The following is a 16,081-nucleotide window of genomic DNA, read 5'->3' as shown; positions in this document are numbered from 1 at the left end:
ATGTCAATCAAATGGTAATGATTTTGAATTCACTAGAAACATAACATTTTTGAATAATTTTGATGTGGATGTTTAAGTGTATAATTTGTTACTTTGTTTGTTGTTAGGGTTTTGTGTTGGCAGCCAAATGCAGGTACAACAATCAATAGTCAAATACTGATAGAAGTATCTAAATGTGTTGAGAGCATTAATGGTGTTAAAGAAGGAGGCTGGAAAAATACCTTTTGCTTCTATAAGCCCATGCTTAAAGGTATTTCATCATTACTTAATAAATCATGTCTGTAAACGCAATATAAAGAGATGAGCTTCCTTTTTTTCTCCTTTTGATGAATTATAAAGATCGGACTTGGGAAGTTTTTCTCCTTTGTAAGATAATGTATTAAAAAATGAAGAAGTATTGAAATTTTTTAGATCAAGAATAGATCTAAATGTAAGATAATCTTATATCTAGCATTTTTAACTTAAACATCCTGTCATTTTTAAGAGTACTTTTGTAGTCATATACCATATTTGATAGTTGATGATTTTTTTTCTTTTACTAGAACAAGCAAATGCATCAGAATTTCCCCAACATTTTTTGGGGGCTTCACTTCAAGAACAACCCGACAAGTTTTACATGGCACTTAGTAAGAAAAGACTGATTGTGGAAGCCGAATCATCAATGCAAACGATAATGGAGAACTTACAATCTTACAGAATAAAGTTTGCACTTAATTGTGAGGTTTGTATTATATTGAGATCTGCAAATTATTGTTCGTATTGAGGATGATATACTTATATAACACCCTCAAAATCCTGTCTTCATAAATACTCATTAAAATATTTGTATGATATAGGGGTTTCAGTATCGACTTGGTGACTTCCGAGTGCGAGTAGGCAAAGTTGTTCCAATAAATTCTGAGAACTTGAGGGGAATAGTTATGGAGGTATGCAAATACTTTTAGAGATTTTATTCTCAGTTGAAGCTTTTTATAATGTAGTTAAACGTTTTTTAAAAATTTAAAAGAAATAGTTATGTTGTAAAATATTATGTTTTTTTTTACACTTCATGGAGAGGAATTCAATTATTGTACTTTACCTAATTAAAAAAAATTATTTTAATGAGAATGCTTGCCTCATAAGATGTTTGTTTTTTTGTAGATGGAGTATCTTCCAATTTCCTCATGGAAAACATCACATCTGATTATGAGTGAATTCTTAGAGATATTGAAGGAAACTCTTGGGAAAAAATCATTACCAGGTCATTTTGTGCATGCTGAACCAAATTTTTCAGAGTTTGGCCTCTCTGATCAATACACTTCACGGCATACTGTTGTACAATATGCTAGCATCTTGGCTCAAATGTCAACAACGGCTCAATAAGCCCAACCAACAAGAAATTAGAATATTTTTTGACTTTATAAGATTTTTCCTTAGCTTTATAAATGAGTTCGTTATTTTCATAAATAAATTGGGAATATGCACATCAATAGTAAGCAATCTTGAAGCTACTCTATGATTTCAGATCAATGTAATTCCTTTTCCTTTTTAGTGGGTGATATGGAAATTAAATGATTTCTTTTGTTTGAAGAATTGTTCTTTAAGATTATATGGACTTTTAAGCTTTGAAGATTTAAACTTTTTTGCTCAAAAGGAAATATGGTATATATGTCAATATTATTTATAAAGGAAAATAAAGCATGTAGATAATTTATTTAGAGAGGAATTTTGTTAGTTCAATTGTTTGGCTACATAAACTTTTATCATGATTCCACATAATCTCATTTTCCATTTATTTCATTTTTTTTTTTGTGAAAAGCAAATGACCACAAGTATAATGTTTCAAGTTATAAAGCACCATTGTAGCCCCGTATTCCTGATCAACCCAAGTATAATGTTACAAGTTATAAAACACTATTGTAACCCCACCCATATTCCTAATCACCACATGTATAATGTTACAAGGCCTTTTCCTAGAGGATAGGTAATATGAAGCTAGACGATGCAAATGTAGCTCACGATCATTTTTGAACTCAAAGTATATATTTATCAAAACATATAGTAGAAGTTGAAACCAATAAGTATAATATATGTTTGCACCAAACATCGATTTCAGTAAGTATTGTATATGATAGAATGTGTAACGATATTTGGCTTCGAATGAGCCTGTATAAAGTGTGGTTATCAATAATGGTCGCGATAACAAAGGTGTTTGGTAATTGATAACGATAATGGTGATGGTTAGAGATTGTGGATAGAGTGGTAAATTATCTAGACAAGATATTAATACTTTGTTCAACACTTAATGATTAATTTAATGCTTAAATCTTAATGAATTAACATATGCAATTGACGACCTAAGGTCTAAATCATTCAGATTCAAGTTGCAAAATATTGCAACGTCGGTCATTTCACTTTACATGGTGATGAGTATGAGATTTAAAAATATAGGAGACAAATCGATATTGACGAGATAAACTCAGTGTTAGATGTTATTTGGTGAAATGCAAACAATAGCTTGTGTTCTACAAAAGGAAAATCAAATAACTATGTAACACCAAGATATGTACAGAGTCTAAAGTTCACAAAAAATTTCATATTCAGAGTTAAATTTCAGGAAGATGCTTTGCGTCATTGTGATTAAAGAAGTGATTAATGGTCGTGGTTGGTGAGTGTGACAATGAATATTATCCACAAAGGAATACATCTTAATGATTCGAAGACTTTGTTCAAGATCATAATGATTAAAGACCTGTTCAGACTAATTAAATGCTTAAATCTTATAATAAAATCTGATAGGTAAAATAGTCTCACTTCCATCTCCCTTTAAAGGAATACAAATTAGTGAGAATCAGAAAACCCCATTTATTATAAGATGCATGCTGAAAAAATTGCTAATATAGAAGTCTATAGCATAATATTTCGTTGGAAACTAGACAATACAAGTCGAAAGCATAGATTGTTTGCCGATAATAAAGTAGAGAATTAAGGTATTAATAGCTCTGGGACTATTATTATGCACGTCAAAGAGTTTCTACTGATTAGTCTTTATGTCTGTTGTGATATAGGTAGTTCACTTCTTTTAAGCCATGATTTCAGTAGCCACACACTTGTTATTTATTGGGTGGAGTTTGAAGTTTCTCGCTTCTGATGCATCCTAGCTGAGTCATAGCCTCCTCCAACTCCCATTTAGTCTTTTACTTTCCAGAATTCGGAAGGTGTGACTTCCATCTAAGTTGAATGTCTTTGAGCGTCATATCTCTATTAAACTTTTCCCCACAACAAACAATATTCACCTGCACAAAATGATATAAAGACGATTCAATGGCAAAGCAGTATTGTAGTGATATTTTCAACATAACTTCATGTAGTATAAAATAAAAATTTGTTTCACTGTCCTAGCTATTTATATTTGTTCATCTTTTAATCCGAGAGATCATCAATTGTTTAAGTTCCTTTATCTTTGTTAAGTAAAAATTAATATATTTATTCAAATAAGAGGGAAAATTTTAAAAATTCCTAATTCTTAAATTTTATATAACTAACTAGTTCATAGAAATGCATAATTTATCTTATAAATTTATCACCTCAGCATGATCATTCAAGTTTAGCTTTTGTGCAATGAACTTCTTTCGACTAAAGTTACTGTAATGCTACTATCCCTTCAAATGATGCAAAATCACTCATTACATTTTACATTGGGATGAGCATGTGTTTTAAAGATATAGGGGAGAAATCAATGTTGCATGTGCAAAAACTTACTTGAGATGGATATTGGGCCTGTCAAGGGGAGGCAATCTAAAACCCTTTATGCCAAGAGTAAAAGAAAAAATTTAAGTCAAATCAATGAGACAACAACCTTCGGAGCGATGTGCCTGGTATATTGGTACTTACTTGACTCCCTTTGGTACAAGTTTAAACTAGAAAGAGGAAAGCTCTTTCTGTTTTTCATCCAAACCTTGGTTTTCTTGTGTTGAAGGCTCTCTTTCTTCGGGTCTAATAATAAAAGCATGCAAGGTAGATAAGAAATTTTGAAAGAAATTATTTGACTCCCAATATTGAATTGTATTATATAAGATGAAATAAAGATAGTATATAATATATTTTACTATAAACAATTCATATTCGGTGTATAAGTGTTTTGATTTGTTTAATCCTTCAAAACATCTTTTTTTTTTAAATTGGCTTATTAATTTACAATTTTAGGGAATTTTTATTAAGAAATACATTTAAGGACAAATATAGATTAACAAAAACTATTGATTCTACAAGGAAGGAGAACACTATTTGAATTACTTAAAAAAAACAAAAGAAATATTAAATCATATAAAATAAAATAAATATTGAACAAACTTTATTTTAATAAAAATAACATATTCATTCATGAAATCTTTGACGATTTTTTCATCCTTCAAAGCATAAATTTCTTTATTATAGAAAAGGCATATTAATTAAGAGAAATAAATATATTAATATTGACTAGATACATTCAGACAAATATAATCTTGACCTACATTTTAGAATGAATATTTATTATTTTCTCTTTCTATCTTCGATTCTAATTAGGAAAAACTGTTAATTCCACAATATATTAAAGCGAAAAAAAATACTATTTTGATTATCTATCAAATTTGACCATACAAGGTAACTTTGTTGAAATTTTAGTAACAAAAGTCAAATATGACTTTGATTTTTGTTCAAGGTACTTTTCCACTATAAATACAACTTTATGCTTTCAGACAATTTCAAACTATAACATAAAGATTTTAAGATTCATGTTCTTATCTTTCCTTGTTGATGATTTTTTTTCTTTAACTAGAACAAGCAAATGCATCAGAATTTCCCCAACTTTTTTTGGGGGCTTCACTTCAAGAAAAACCCGACAAGTTTTACATGGCACTTAGTAGGAAAAGACTGATTGTGGAAGCCGAATCATCAATGCAAACAATAATGGAGAACTTACAATCTTACAAAATAAAGTTTGCACTTAATTGTGAGGTTTGTATTATATTGAGATCTGCAAATTATTGTTCGTATTGAGGATGATATACTTATATAACACCATCAAAATCTTGTCTTCATAAATACTCATTAAAATATTTGTATGATATAGGGGTTTCAGTATCGACTTGGTGACTTCCGAGTGTGAGTAGGCAAAGTTGTTCCAATAAATTCTGATAACTTGAGGGGAATAGTTATGGAGGTCTGCAAATACTTTTTCGAGATTTTATTCTCAGTTGAAGCTTTTTATAATGTAGTTAAACGTTTTTAAAAAATTTAAAAGAAATAGTTATGTTGTAAAATATTATGTTTTTTTACACTTCATGGAGAGGAATTCAATTATTGTACTTTACCTAATTAAAAAAAAATTTATTTTTATGAGAATGCTTGCCTCATAAGATGTTTGTTTTTTTGTAGCTGGAGTATCTTCCGATTTCCTCATGGAAAACATCACATCTGATTATGAGTGAATTCTTAGAGATATTGAAGGAAACTCTTGGGAAAAAATCATTACCAGGTCATTTTGTGCATGCTGAACAAAATTTTTCAGAGTTTGGCCTCTCTGATCAATACACTTCACGGCATACTGTTGTACAATATGCTAGCATCTTGGCTCAAATGTCAACAACGGCTCAATAAGCCCAACCAACAAGAAATTAGAATATTTTTTGACTTTATAAGATTTTTCCTTAGCTTTATAAATGAGTTCGTTATTTTCATAAATAAATTGGGAATATGCACATCAATAGTAAGCAATCTTGAAGCTACTATATGATTTCAGATCAGTGTAATTCCTTTTCCTTTTTAGTGGGTGATATGGAAATTAAATGATTTCTTTTGTTTAAAGAATTGTTCTTTAAGATTATATGGACTTTTAAGCTTTGGAGATTAAACTTTTTTGCTCAAAAGGAAATATGGTATATATGTTAATATTATTTATAAAGGAAAATAGAGCATGTAGATAATTTATTTAGAGAGGAATTTTGTTAGTTCAAATGTTTGGCTACATAAACTTTTATCATGACTCCACATAATCTCATTTTCCATTTACTTCATTTTTTTTGTGAAAAGCAAATGACCACAAGTATAATGTTTCAAGTTATAAAGCACCATTGTAACCCCGTATTCCTGATCAACCCAAGTATAATGTTACAAGTTATAAAACACTATTGTAACCCCACCCATATTCCTAATCACCACATGTATAATGTTACAAGGCCTTTTCCTAGAGGATAGGTAATATGAAGCTAGACGATGCAAATCTAGCTCACGATCATTTTTGAACTCAAAGTGTATATTTATCAAAACATATACTAGAAGTAGAAACCAATAAGTATAATATAAGTTTGCACCAAACATCGATTTCAGTAAGTATTGTATATGATAGAATGTGTAACGATATTTGCCTTCGAATGAGCTTGTATAAAGTGTGGTTATCAATAATGGTCGTGATAACAAAGGTGTTTGGTAATTGATAACGATAATGGTGATGGTTAGTGATTTTGGATAGAGTGGTAAATTATCGAGACAAGATATTAATACTTTGTTCAACATTTAATGATTAATTAAATAGTTAAATCTTAATGAATTAACATATGCACTTGATGACCTAAGGTCTAATCATTCAGATTCAAGTTGCAAAATGTTGCAACATCGGTCATTTCACTTTACATGGTGATGAGTATGATATTTAAAAATATAGGAGACAAATCGATATTGACGAGATAAACTCAGTGTTAGATGTTATTTGGTGAAATTCAATCAATAGCTTGTGTTCTACAAAAGGAAAATCAAATAATTATGTAACACCAAGATATGTACAGAGTCTCAAGTTCACAAAAAATTTCATATTCAGAGTTAAATTTCAGGAAGATGCTTCGCGTCATTGTGATTAAAGAAGTGATTAATGGTCGTGGTTGGTGAGTGTGACAATGAATATTATCCACAAAAGAATACATCTTAATGATTCTAAGACTTTGTTCAAGATCATAATGATTAAAGACCTGTTCAGACTAATTAAATGCTTAAATCTTATAATAAAATCTGATAGGTAAAATAGTCTCACTTCCATCTCCCTTTAAAGGAATACAAATTAGTGAGAATCAGAAAACCCCATTTATTATAAGATGCATGCTGAAAAAATTGCTAATATAGAAGTCTATAGCATAATATTTCGTTGGAAACTAGACAATACAAGTCGAAAGCATAGATTGTTTGCCGATAATAAAGTAGAGAATTAAGGTACTAATCGCTCTGGGACTATTATTATGCATGTCAAAAAGTTTCTACTGATTAGTCTTTAAGTCTGTTGTGATATAGGTAGTTCACTTCTTTTAAGACATGATTTCAGTAGCCACACACTTGTTATTTATTGGGTGGAGTTTGAAGTTTCACGCTTCTGATGCATCCTAGCTGAGTCATAGCCTCCTCCAACTACCATTTAGTCTTTTACTTTCCAGAATTCGGAAGGTGTGACTTCCATCTAAGTTGAATGTCTTTGAGCTTCATATCTCTATTCAACTTTTCACCACAACAAACAATATTCACCTGCACAAAATAATATAAAGACGATTCAATGGCAAAGCAGTATTGTAGTGATATTTTCAACATAACTTCATGTAGTATAAAATAAAAATTTGTTTCACTGTCCTGGGAATTTATATTTGTTCATCTTTTAATCCGAGAGATCATCAATTGTGTAAGTTCCTTTATCTTTGTTAAGTAAGTATTAATATATTTATTCAAATAAGAGGGAAAATTTTAAAAATTCCTAATTCTTAAATTTTATATAACTAACTAGTTCATAGAAATGCATAATTTAGCTTATAAATTTATCACCTCAGCATGATCATTCAAGTTTAGCTTTTGTGCAATGAACTTCTTTCGACTAAAGTTACTGTAATGCTACTATCCCTGCAAATGATGCAAAATCACTCATTACATTTTACACTGGAATGAGCATGTGTTTTTAAAAAAATAGGGGACAAATCAATGTTGTATGTGCAAAAACTTACTTGAGATGGATATTGGGCCTGTCAAGGGGAGGCAATCTAAAACCCCTTATGCCAAGAGTAAAAGAAAAAATTTATGTCAAATCAATGAGACAACAACCTTCGGAGCGATGTGCCTGGTATATTGGTACTTACTTGACTCCCTTTGGTACAAGTTTAAACTAGAAAGAGGAAAGCTCTTTCTGTTTTTCATCCAAACCTTGCTTTTCTTGTGTTGAAGGCTCTCTTTCTTCGGGTCTAGTAATAAAAGCATGCAAGGTAGATGAGAAATTTTGAAAGAAATTATTTGACTCCCAATATTGAATTGTATTATATAAGATGAAATAAAGATAGTATATAATATATTTTAGGGATAATGTCCAAGTACTCCCTCAACCTATGCTCGAAATTCCAGAGACACACTTATACTATACTAAGGTTCTATTACCCCCCTGAACTTATTTTATAAGTAATTTCTTCCCCCTTTTTGGCCTACGTGGCACTATATTGTGGGGTCAATGCTGGTTGACTTTTTTTTCAACCTAGTGCCATGTAGGCCGAAAAAGGGTAGAAAATTACTTATAAAATAAGTTCAGGGGGGTAATAGGACCTTAGTATTGTATAAGTGTGTCTCTGGGATTTCGGGCATAGGTTGAGGGGGTACTTGTGTATTTTCCCTATATTTTACTATAAACAATTCATATTCGGTGTATAAGTGTTTTGATTTGTTTAATCCTTCAAAACATATTTTTTTTAAAATTGGCTTATTAATTAATCAAAATAAATATGTAAACTAGATAGTACCATTTTAGGGAATTTTTATTAAGAAATACATTTAAGGACAAATATAGATTAATAAAAACTATTGATTCTACAAGGAAGGAGAACACTATTTGAATTACTTAAAAAATACAAAAGAAATATTAAATCATAAAAATAAAAAAATATTGTACAAACTTTATTTTAATAAAAATAATTCATATTCATTCATGAAATCTTGGAAGATTTTTTCATCCTTCAAAGCATAAATTTTTTTATAATAGAAAAGGCATATTAATTAAGAAAAATAAATATATTAATATTGACTAGATACATTCAGACAAATATAATCTTGACCTACATTTTAGAATGAATATTTATTATTTTCTCTTTCTATCTTCGATGCTAATTAGGAAAAACTGTTAATTCCACAATATATTAAAGCAAAAAAAAAAAATACTATTTTGATTATCTATCAAATTTGACCATACAAGGTAACTTTGTTGAAATTGTAGTAACAAAAGTCAAATATGACTTTGATTTTTGTTCAAGGTACTTTTCCACTAGAAATACAACTTTATGCTTTCAGACAATTTCAAACTATAACATAAAGATTTTAAGATTCATTTTCTTATCTTTCCTTGTATTAGCATGAACTTTTTCTTCTTTTTGAACAAATTTTTCTTTAAGAGGAAAAAGAAAATTGTACTTGCAATCGACAACATGTCAATCAAATGGTAATGATTTTGAATTCACTAGAAACATAACATTTTTGAAAAATTTTGATGTGGATGTTTAAGTGTACAATTTGTTACTTTGTTTGTTGTTAGGGTTTTGTGTTGGCAGCCAAATGCAGGTACAACAATCAATAGTCAAATACTGATAGAAGTATCTAAATGTGTTGAGAGCATTAATGGTGTTAAAGAAGGAGGTTGGAAAAATACCTTTTGCTTCTATAAGACCATGCTTAAAGGTATTTCATCATTACTTAATAAATCATGTCTGTAAACGCAATATAAAGAGATGAGCTTCCTTTTTTTCTCCTTTTGATGAATTATAAAGATCAGACTTGGGAAGTTTTTCTCCTTTGTAAGATAATGTATTAAAAAATGGAGAAGTATTGAAATTTTTTGGATCAAGAATAGATCTAAATGTAAGATAATCTATATATCTGGCATTTATAACTTAAACATCCTGTCATTTTTAAGAGTACTTTTGTAGCCATATATGATATTTGATTGTTGATGATTTTTTTTCTTTTACTAGAACAAGCAAATGCATCAGAATTTCCCCAACATTTTTTGGGGGCTTCACTTCAAGAACAACCCGACAAGTTTTACATGGCACTTAGTAGGAAAAGACTGATTGTGGAAGCCGAATCATCAATGCAAACGATAATGGAGAACTTACAATCTTACAGTATAAAGTTTGCACTTAATTGTGAGGTTTGTATTATATTGAGATCTGCAAATTATTGTTCGTATTGAGGATGATATACTTATATAACACCATCAAAATCTTGTCTTCATAAATACTCATTAAAATATTTGTATGATATAGGGGTTTCAGTATCGACTTGGTGACTTCCGAGTGCGAGTAGGCAAAGTTGTTCCAATAAATTCTGAGAACTTGAGGGGAATAGTTATGGAGGTATGCAAATACTTTTAGAGATTTTATTCTCAGTTGAAGCTTTTTATAATGAAGTAAAACGTTTTTTAAAAATTTAAAAGAAATAGTTATGTTGTAAAATATTATGTTTTTTTACACTTCATGGAGAGGAATTCAATTATTGTACTTTACCTAATTAAAAAAAATATTATTTTTACGAGAATGCTTGCCTCATAAGATGTTTGTTTTTTTGTAGATGGAGTATCTTCCAATTTCCTCATGGAAAACACCGCATCTGATTATGAGTGAATTCTTAGAGATATTGAAGGAAACTCTTGGGAAAAAATCATTACCAGGTCATTTTTTGCATGCTGAACCAAATTTTTCAGAGTTTGGCCTCTCTGATCAATACACTTCACGGCATACTATTGTACAATATGCTAGCATCTTGGCTCAAATGTCAACAACGGCTCAATAAGCCCAACCAACAAGAAATTAGAATATTTTTTGACTTTATAAGATTTTTCCTTAGCTTTATAAATGAGTTCGTTATTTTCATAAATAAATTCGGAATATGCACATCAATAGTAAGCAATCTTGAAGCTACTATATGATTTCAGATCAATGTGATTCCTTTTCCTTTTTAGTGGGTGATATGGAAATTAAATGATTTCTTTTGTTTGAAGAATTGTTCTTTAAGATTATATGGACTTTTAAGCTTTGGAGATTAAACTTTTTTGCTCAAAAGGAACTATGGTATATATGTTAATATTATTTATAAAGGAAAATAAAGCATGTAGATAATTTATTTAGAGAGGAATTTTTTTAGTTCAGTTGTTTGGCTACATAAACTTTTATCATGACTCCACATTATCTCATTTTCCATTTAATTCATTTTTTTTTTGTGAAAAGCAAATGACCACAAATATAATGTTTCAAGTTATAAAGAACCATTGTAACCCCGTATTCCTGATCAACCCAAGTATAATGTTACAAGTTATAAAACACTATTGTAACCCTACCCATATTCCTAATCACCACATGTATAATGTTACAAGGCCTTTTCCTAGAGGATAGGTAATATGAAGCTAGACGATGCATATCTAGCTCACGATCATTTTTGAACTCAAAGTGTATATTTATCAAAACATATAGTAGAAGTTGAAACCAATAAGTATAATATATGTTTGCACCAAACATCGATTTCAGTAAGTATTGTATATGATAGAATGTGTAACGATATTTGCCTTCGAATGAGCTTGTATAAAGTGTGGTTATCAATAATGGCCGTGATAACAAAGGTGTTTGGTGATTGATAACGATAATGGTGATGGTTAGTGATTGTGGATAGAGTAGTAAATTATCTAGACAAGATATTAATAATTTGTTCAACACTTAATGATTAATTAAATGCTTAAATCTTAATGAATTAACAAATGCACTTGATGACCTAAGGTCTAAATCATTCAGATTCAAGTTGCAAAATGTTGCAACATCGGTAATTTCACTTTACATGGTGATGAGTATGAGATTTAATAATATAGGAGGCAAATCGATATTGACGAGATAAACCCAGTGTTAGATGTTATTTGGTGAAATGCAAACAATAGCTTGTGTTCTACAAAAGGAAAATCAAATAATTATTTAACACCAAGATATGTACAGAGTCTCAAGTTCACAAAAAATTTCATATTCAGAGTTAAATTTCAGGAAGATGCTTCGCGTCATTGTGATTAAAGAAGTGATTAATGGTCGTGGTTGGTGAGTGTGACAATGAATATTATCCACAAAGGAATACATCTTAATGATTCGAAGACTTTGTTCAAGATCATAATGATTAAAGACCTGTTTAGACTAATTAAATGCTTAAATCTTATAATAAAATCTGATAGGTAAAATAGTCTCACTTCCATCTCCCTTTAAAGGAATACAAATTAGTGAGAATCAGAAACCCCCATTTATTATAAGATTGCATGCTGAAAAATTGCTAATATAGAAGTCTATAGCATAATATTTCGTTGGAAACTAGACAATACAAGTCGAAAGCATAGATTGTTTGCCAATAATAAAGTAGAGAATTAAGGTACTAATAGCTCTGGGACTATTATTATGCACGTCAAAAAGTGCTACTGATTAGTCTTTAAGTCTGTTGTGATATAGGTAGTTCACTTCTTTTAAGCCATGATTTCAGTAGCCACACACTTGTTATTTATTGGGTGGAGTTTGAAGTTTCTCGCTTCTGATGCATCCTAGCTGAGTCATAGCCTCCTCCAACTCCCATTTAGTCTTTTTCTTTCCAGAATTCGGAAGGTGTGACTTCCATCTAAGTTTAATGTCTTTGAGCGTCATATCTCTATTCAACTTTTCACCACAACAAACAATATTCACCTGCACAAAATGATATAAAGACGATTCAATGGCAAAGCAGTATTGTAGTGATATTTTCAACATAACTTCATGTAGTATAAACTAAAAATTTATTTCACTGTCCTAGCTATTTATATTTGTTCATCTTTTAATCCGAGAGATCATCAATTGTTTAAGTTCCTTTATCTTTGTTAAGTAAGAATTAATATATTTATTCAAATAAGAGGGAAAATTTTAAAAATTCCTAATTCTTAAATTTTATATAACTAACTAGTTCATAGAAATGCATAATTTAGCTCATAAATTTATCACCTTAGCATGATCATTCAAGTTTAGCTTTTGTGCAATGAACTTCTTTCGACTAAAGTTACTGTAATGCTATTATCCCTGCAAATGATGCAAAATCACTCATTACATTTTACATTGGGATGAGCATGTGTTTTAAAAATATAGGGGACAAATCAATGTTGCATGTGCAAAAACTTACTTGAGATGGATATTGGGCCTGTCAAGGGGAGGCAATCTAACACCCTTTATGCCAAGAGTAAAAGAAAAAATTTATGTCAAATCAATGAGACAACAACCTTCGGAGCGATGTGCCTGGTATATTGGTACTTACTTGACTCCCTTTGGTACAAGTTTAAACTAGAAAGAGGAAAGCTCTTTCTGTTTTTCATCCAAACCTTGGTTTTCTTGTGTTGAAGGCTCTCTTTCTTCGGGTCTAGTAATAAAAGCATGCAAGGTAGATAAGAAATTTTGAAATAAATTATTTGACTCCCAATATTGAATTGTATTATATAAGATGAAATAAAGATAGTATATAATATATTTTACTATAAACAATTCATATTCGGTGTATAAGTGTTTTGATTTGTTTAATCCTTCAAAACATCTTTTTTTTTAAATTGGCTTATTAATTAATCAAAATAAATATGTAAACTAGATAGTACCATTTTAGGGAATTTTTATTGAGAAATACATTTAAGGACAAATATAGATTAAGAAAAACAATTGATTCTACAAGGAAGGATAACACTATTTGAATTACTTAAAAAATACAAAAGAAATATTAAATCATATAAAATAAAAAAAATATTTTACAAACTTTATTTTAAAAAAAATAATTCATATTCATTCATGAAATCTTTGACGATTTTTTCATCTTTCAAAGCATAAATTTTTTTATTATAGAAAAGGCATATTAATTAAGAGAAATAAATATATTAATACTGACTAGATACATTCAGACAAATATAATCTTGACCTACATTTTAGAATGAATATTTATTATTTTCTCTTTCTATCTTCGATGCTAATTAGGAAAAACTTTTAATTCCACAATATATTAAAGGAAAAAAAATACTATTTTGATTATCTATTTATATTTGACCATACAAGGTAACTTTATTGAAATTTTAGTAACAAAAGTCAATATGACTTTGATTTTTGTTCACGGTACTTTTCCACTATAAATACAACTTTATGCTTTCAGACAATTTCAAACTATAACATAAAGATTTTAAGATTCATTTTCTTCTCTTTCCTTGTATTAGTAAGAGCTTTTTCTTCTTTTTGAACAAATTTTTCTTTAAGAGGAAAAAGAAAATTGTACTTGCAATCGACAACATGTCAATCAAATGGTAATGATTTTGAATTCACTAGAAACATAACATTTTTGAATAATTTTGATGTGGATGTTTAAGTGTACAATTTGTTACTCTGTTTGTTGTTAGGGTTTTGTGTTGGCAGCCAAATGCAGGTACAACAATCAATAGTCAAATACTGATAGAAGTATGTAAATGTGTTGAGAGCATTAATGGTGTTAAAGAAGGAGGTTGGAAAAATACCTTTTGCTTCTATAAGCCCATGCTTAAAGGTATTTCATTATTACTTAATAAATCATGTCTGTAAACGCAATATCAAGAGATGAGCTTCCTTTTTTTCTCCTTTTGATGAATTATAAAGATCGGGCTTGGGAAGTTTTTCTCCTTTGTAAGATAATGTATTAAAAAATGAAGAAGTATTGAAATTTTTTGGATCAAGAATAGATCTAAATGTAAGATAATCTATATATCTAGCATTTTTAACTTAAACATCCTGTCATTTTTAAGAGTACTTTTGTAGCCATATACGATATTTGATTGTTGATGATTTTTTTTCTTTTACAGAACAAGCAAATGCATCAGAATTTCCCCAACGTTTTTTGGGGGCTTCACTTCAAGAACAACCCGACAAGTTTTACATGGCACTTAGTAGGAAAAGACTGATTGTGGAAGCCGAATCATCAATGCAAACGATAATGGAGAACTTACAATCTTACAGAATAAAGTTTGCACTTAATTGTGAGGTTTGTATTATATTGAGATTTGCAAATTATTGTTCGTACTGAGGATGATATACTTATATAACACCATCAAAATCTTGTCTTCATAAATACTCATTAAAATATTTGTATGATATAGGGGTTTCAGTATCGACTTGGTGACTTCCGAGTGCGAGTAGGCAAAGTTGTTCCAATAAATTCGGAGAACTTGAGGGGAATAGTTATGGAGGTATGCAAATGCTTTTAGAGATTTTATTCTCAGTTGAAGCTTTTTATAATGTAGTTAAACGTTTTTTAAAAATTTAAAAGAAATAGTTTTGTTGTAAAATATTATGTTTTTTTACACTTCATGGAGAGGAATTCAATTATTGTACTTTACCTAATTAAAAAAAATATTATTTTTATGAGAATGCTTGCCTCATAAGATGTTTGTTTTTTTGTAGATGGAGTATCTTCCGATTTCCTCATGGAAAACATCACATCTGATTATGAGTGAATTCTTAGAGATATTGAAGGAAACTCTTGGGAAAAAATCATTACCAGGTCATTTTGTGCATGCTGAACAAAATTTTTCAGAGTTTGGCCTCTCTGATCAATACACTTCACGGCATACTGTTGTACAATATGCTAGCATCTTGGCTCAAATGTCAACAACGGCTCAATAAGCCCAACGAACAAGAAATTAGAATATTTTTTGACTTTATAAGATTTTTCCTTGGATTTATAAATGAGTTCGTTATTTTCATAAATAAATTGGGAATATGCACATCAATAGTAAGCAATCTTGAAGCAACTATATGATTTCAGATCAATGTAATTCCTTTTCCTTTTTAGTGGGTGATATGGAAATTAAATGATTTCTTTTGTTTGAAGAATTGTTCTTTAAGATTATATGGACTTTTAAGCTTTGGAGATTAAACTTTTTTGCTCAAAAGGAAATATGGTATATATGTTAATATTATTTATAGAGGAAAATAAAGCATGTAGATAATTTATTTAGAGAGGAATTTTGTTAGTTCAGTTGTTTGGCTACATAAACTTTTATCATGACTCC

At 29.6% G+C, this 16,081-nt stretch overlaps 3 protein-coding genes and 1 pseudogene across 3 annotated transcripts; all 4 read left to right on the top strand.

Moving 5' to 3' along the window:
• Positions 1 to 1,362, top strand: LOC107001527 (mediator of RNA polymerase II transcription subunit 20a-like). The gene is made up of 5 exons (XM_015199534.1): positions 1 to 14; positions 108 to 250; positions 543 to 721; positions 837 to 926; positions 1,141 to 1,362. The coding sequence occupies exons 1-5, from the start codon at positions 1 to 3 to the stop codon at positions 1,360 to 1,362; spliced, it is 648 nt and encodes a 215-aa protein (XP_015055020.1).
• Positions 1,363 to 4,659: 3,297 nt separating this feature from the next.
• Positions 4,660 to 5,640, top strand: LOC107001526 (annotated as a pseudogene).
• Positions 5,641 to 9,452: 3,812 nt separating this feature from the next.
• On the top strand, positions 9,453 to 10,815 carry LOC107001524 (mediator of RNA polymerase II transcription subunit 20a-like). Its single transcript, XM_015199532.1, has 5 exons — positions 9,453 to 9,466; positions 9,560 to 9,702; positions 9,996 to 10,174; positions 10,290 to 10,379; positions 10,594 to 10,815. Exons 1-5 carry the CDS (start codon positions 9,453 to 9,455, stop codon positions 10,813 to 10,815), a joined length of 648 nt encoding a protein of 215 aa, XP_015055018.1.
• A 3,515-nt stretch (positions 10,816 to 14,330) lies between these two features.
• LOC107001522 (mediator of RNA polymerase II transcription subunit 20a-like) lies at positions 14,331 to 15,692 on the top strand. The gene is made up of 5 exons (XM_015199531.1): positions 14,331 to 14,344; positions 14,438 to 14,580; positions 14,873 to 15,051; positions 15,167 to 15,256; positions 15,471 to 15,692. The coding sequence occupies exons 1-5, from the start codon at positions 14,331 to 14,333 to the stop codon at positions 15,690 to 15,692; spliced, it is 648 nt and encodes a 215-aa protein (XP_015055017.1).
• The last annotated feature ends 389 nt before the right edge of the window (positions 15,693 to 16,081 follow it).

The sequence above is a fragment of the Solanum pennellii genome, chromosome 10 (genome assembly GCF_001406875.1).
Source record: "Solanum pennellii chromosome 10, SPENNV200".
NCBI lineage: Eukaryota > Viridiplantae > Streptophyta > Magnoliopsida > Solanales > Solanaceae > Solanum > Solanum pennellii.
Note: the sequence above shows the minus strand (reverse complement) of the source record. Positions and strands in the feature narration are given on the sequence as shown.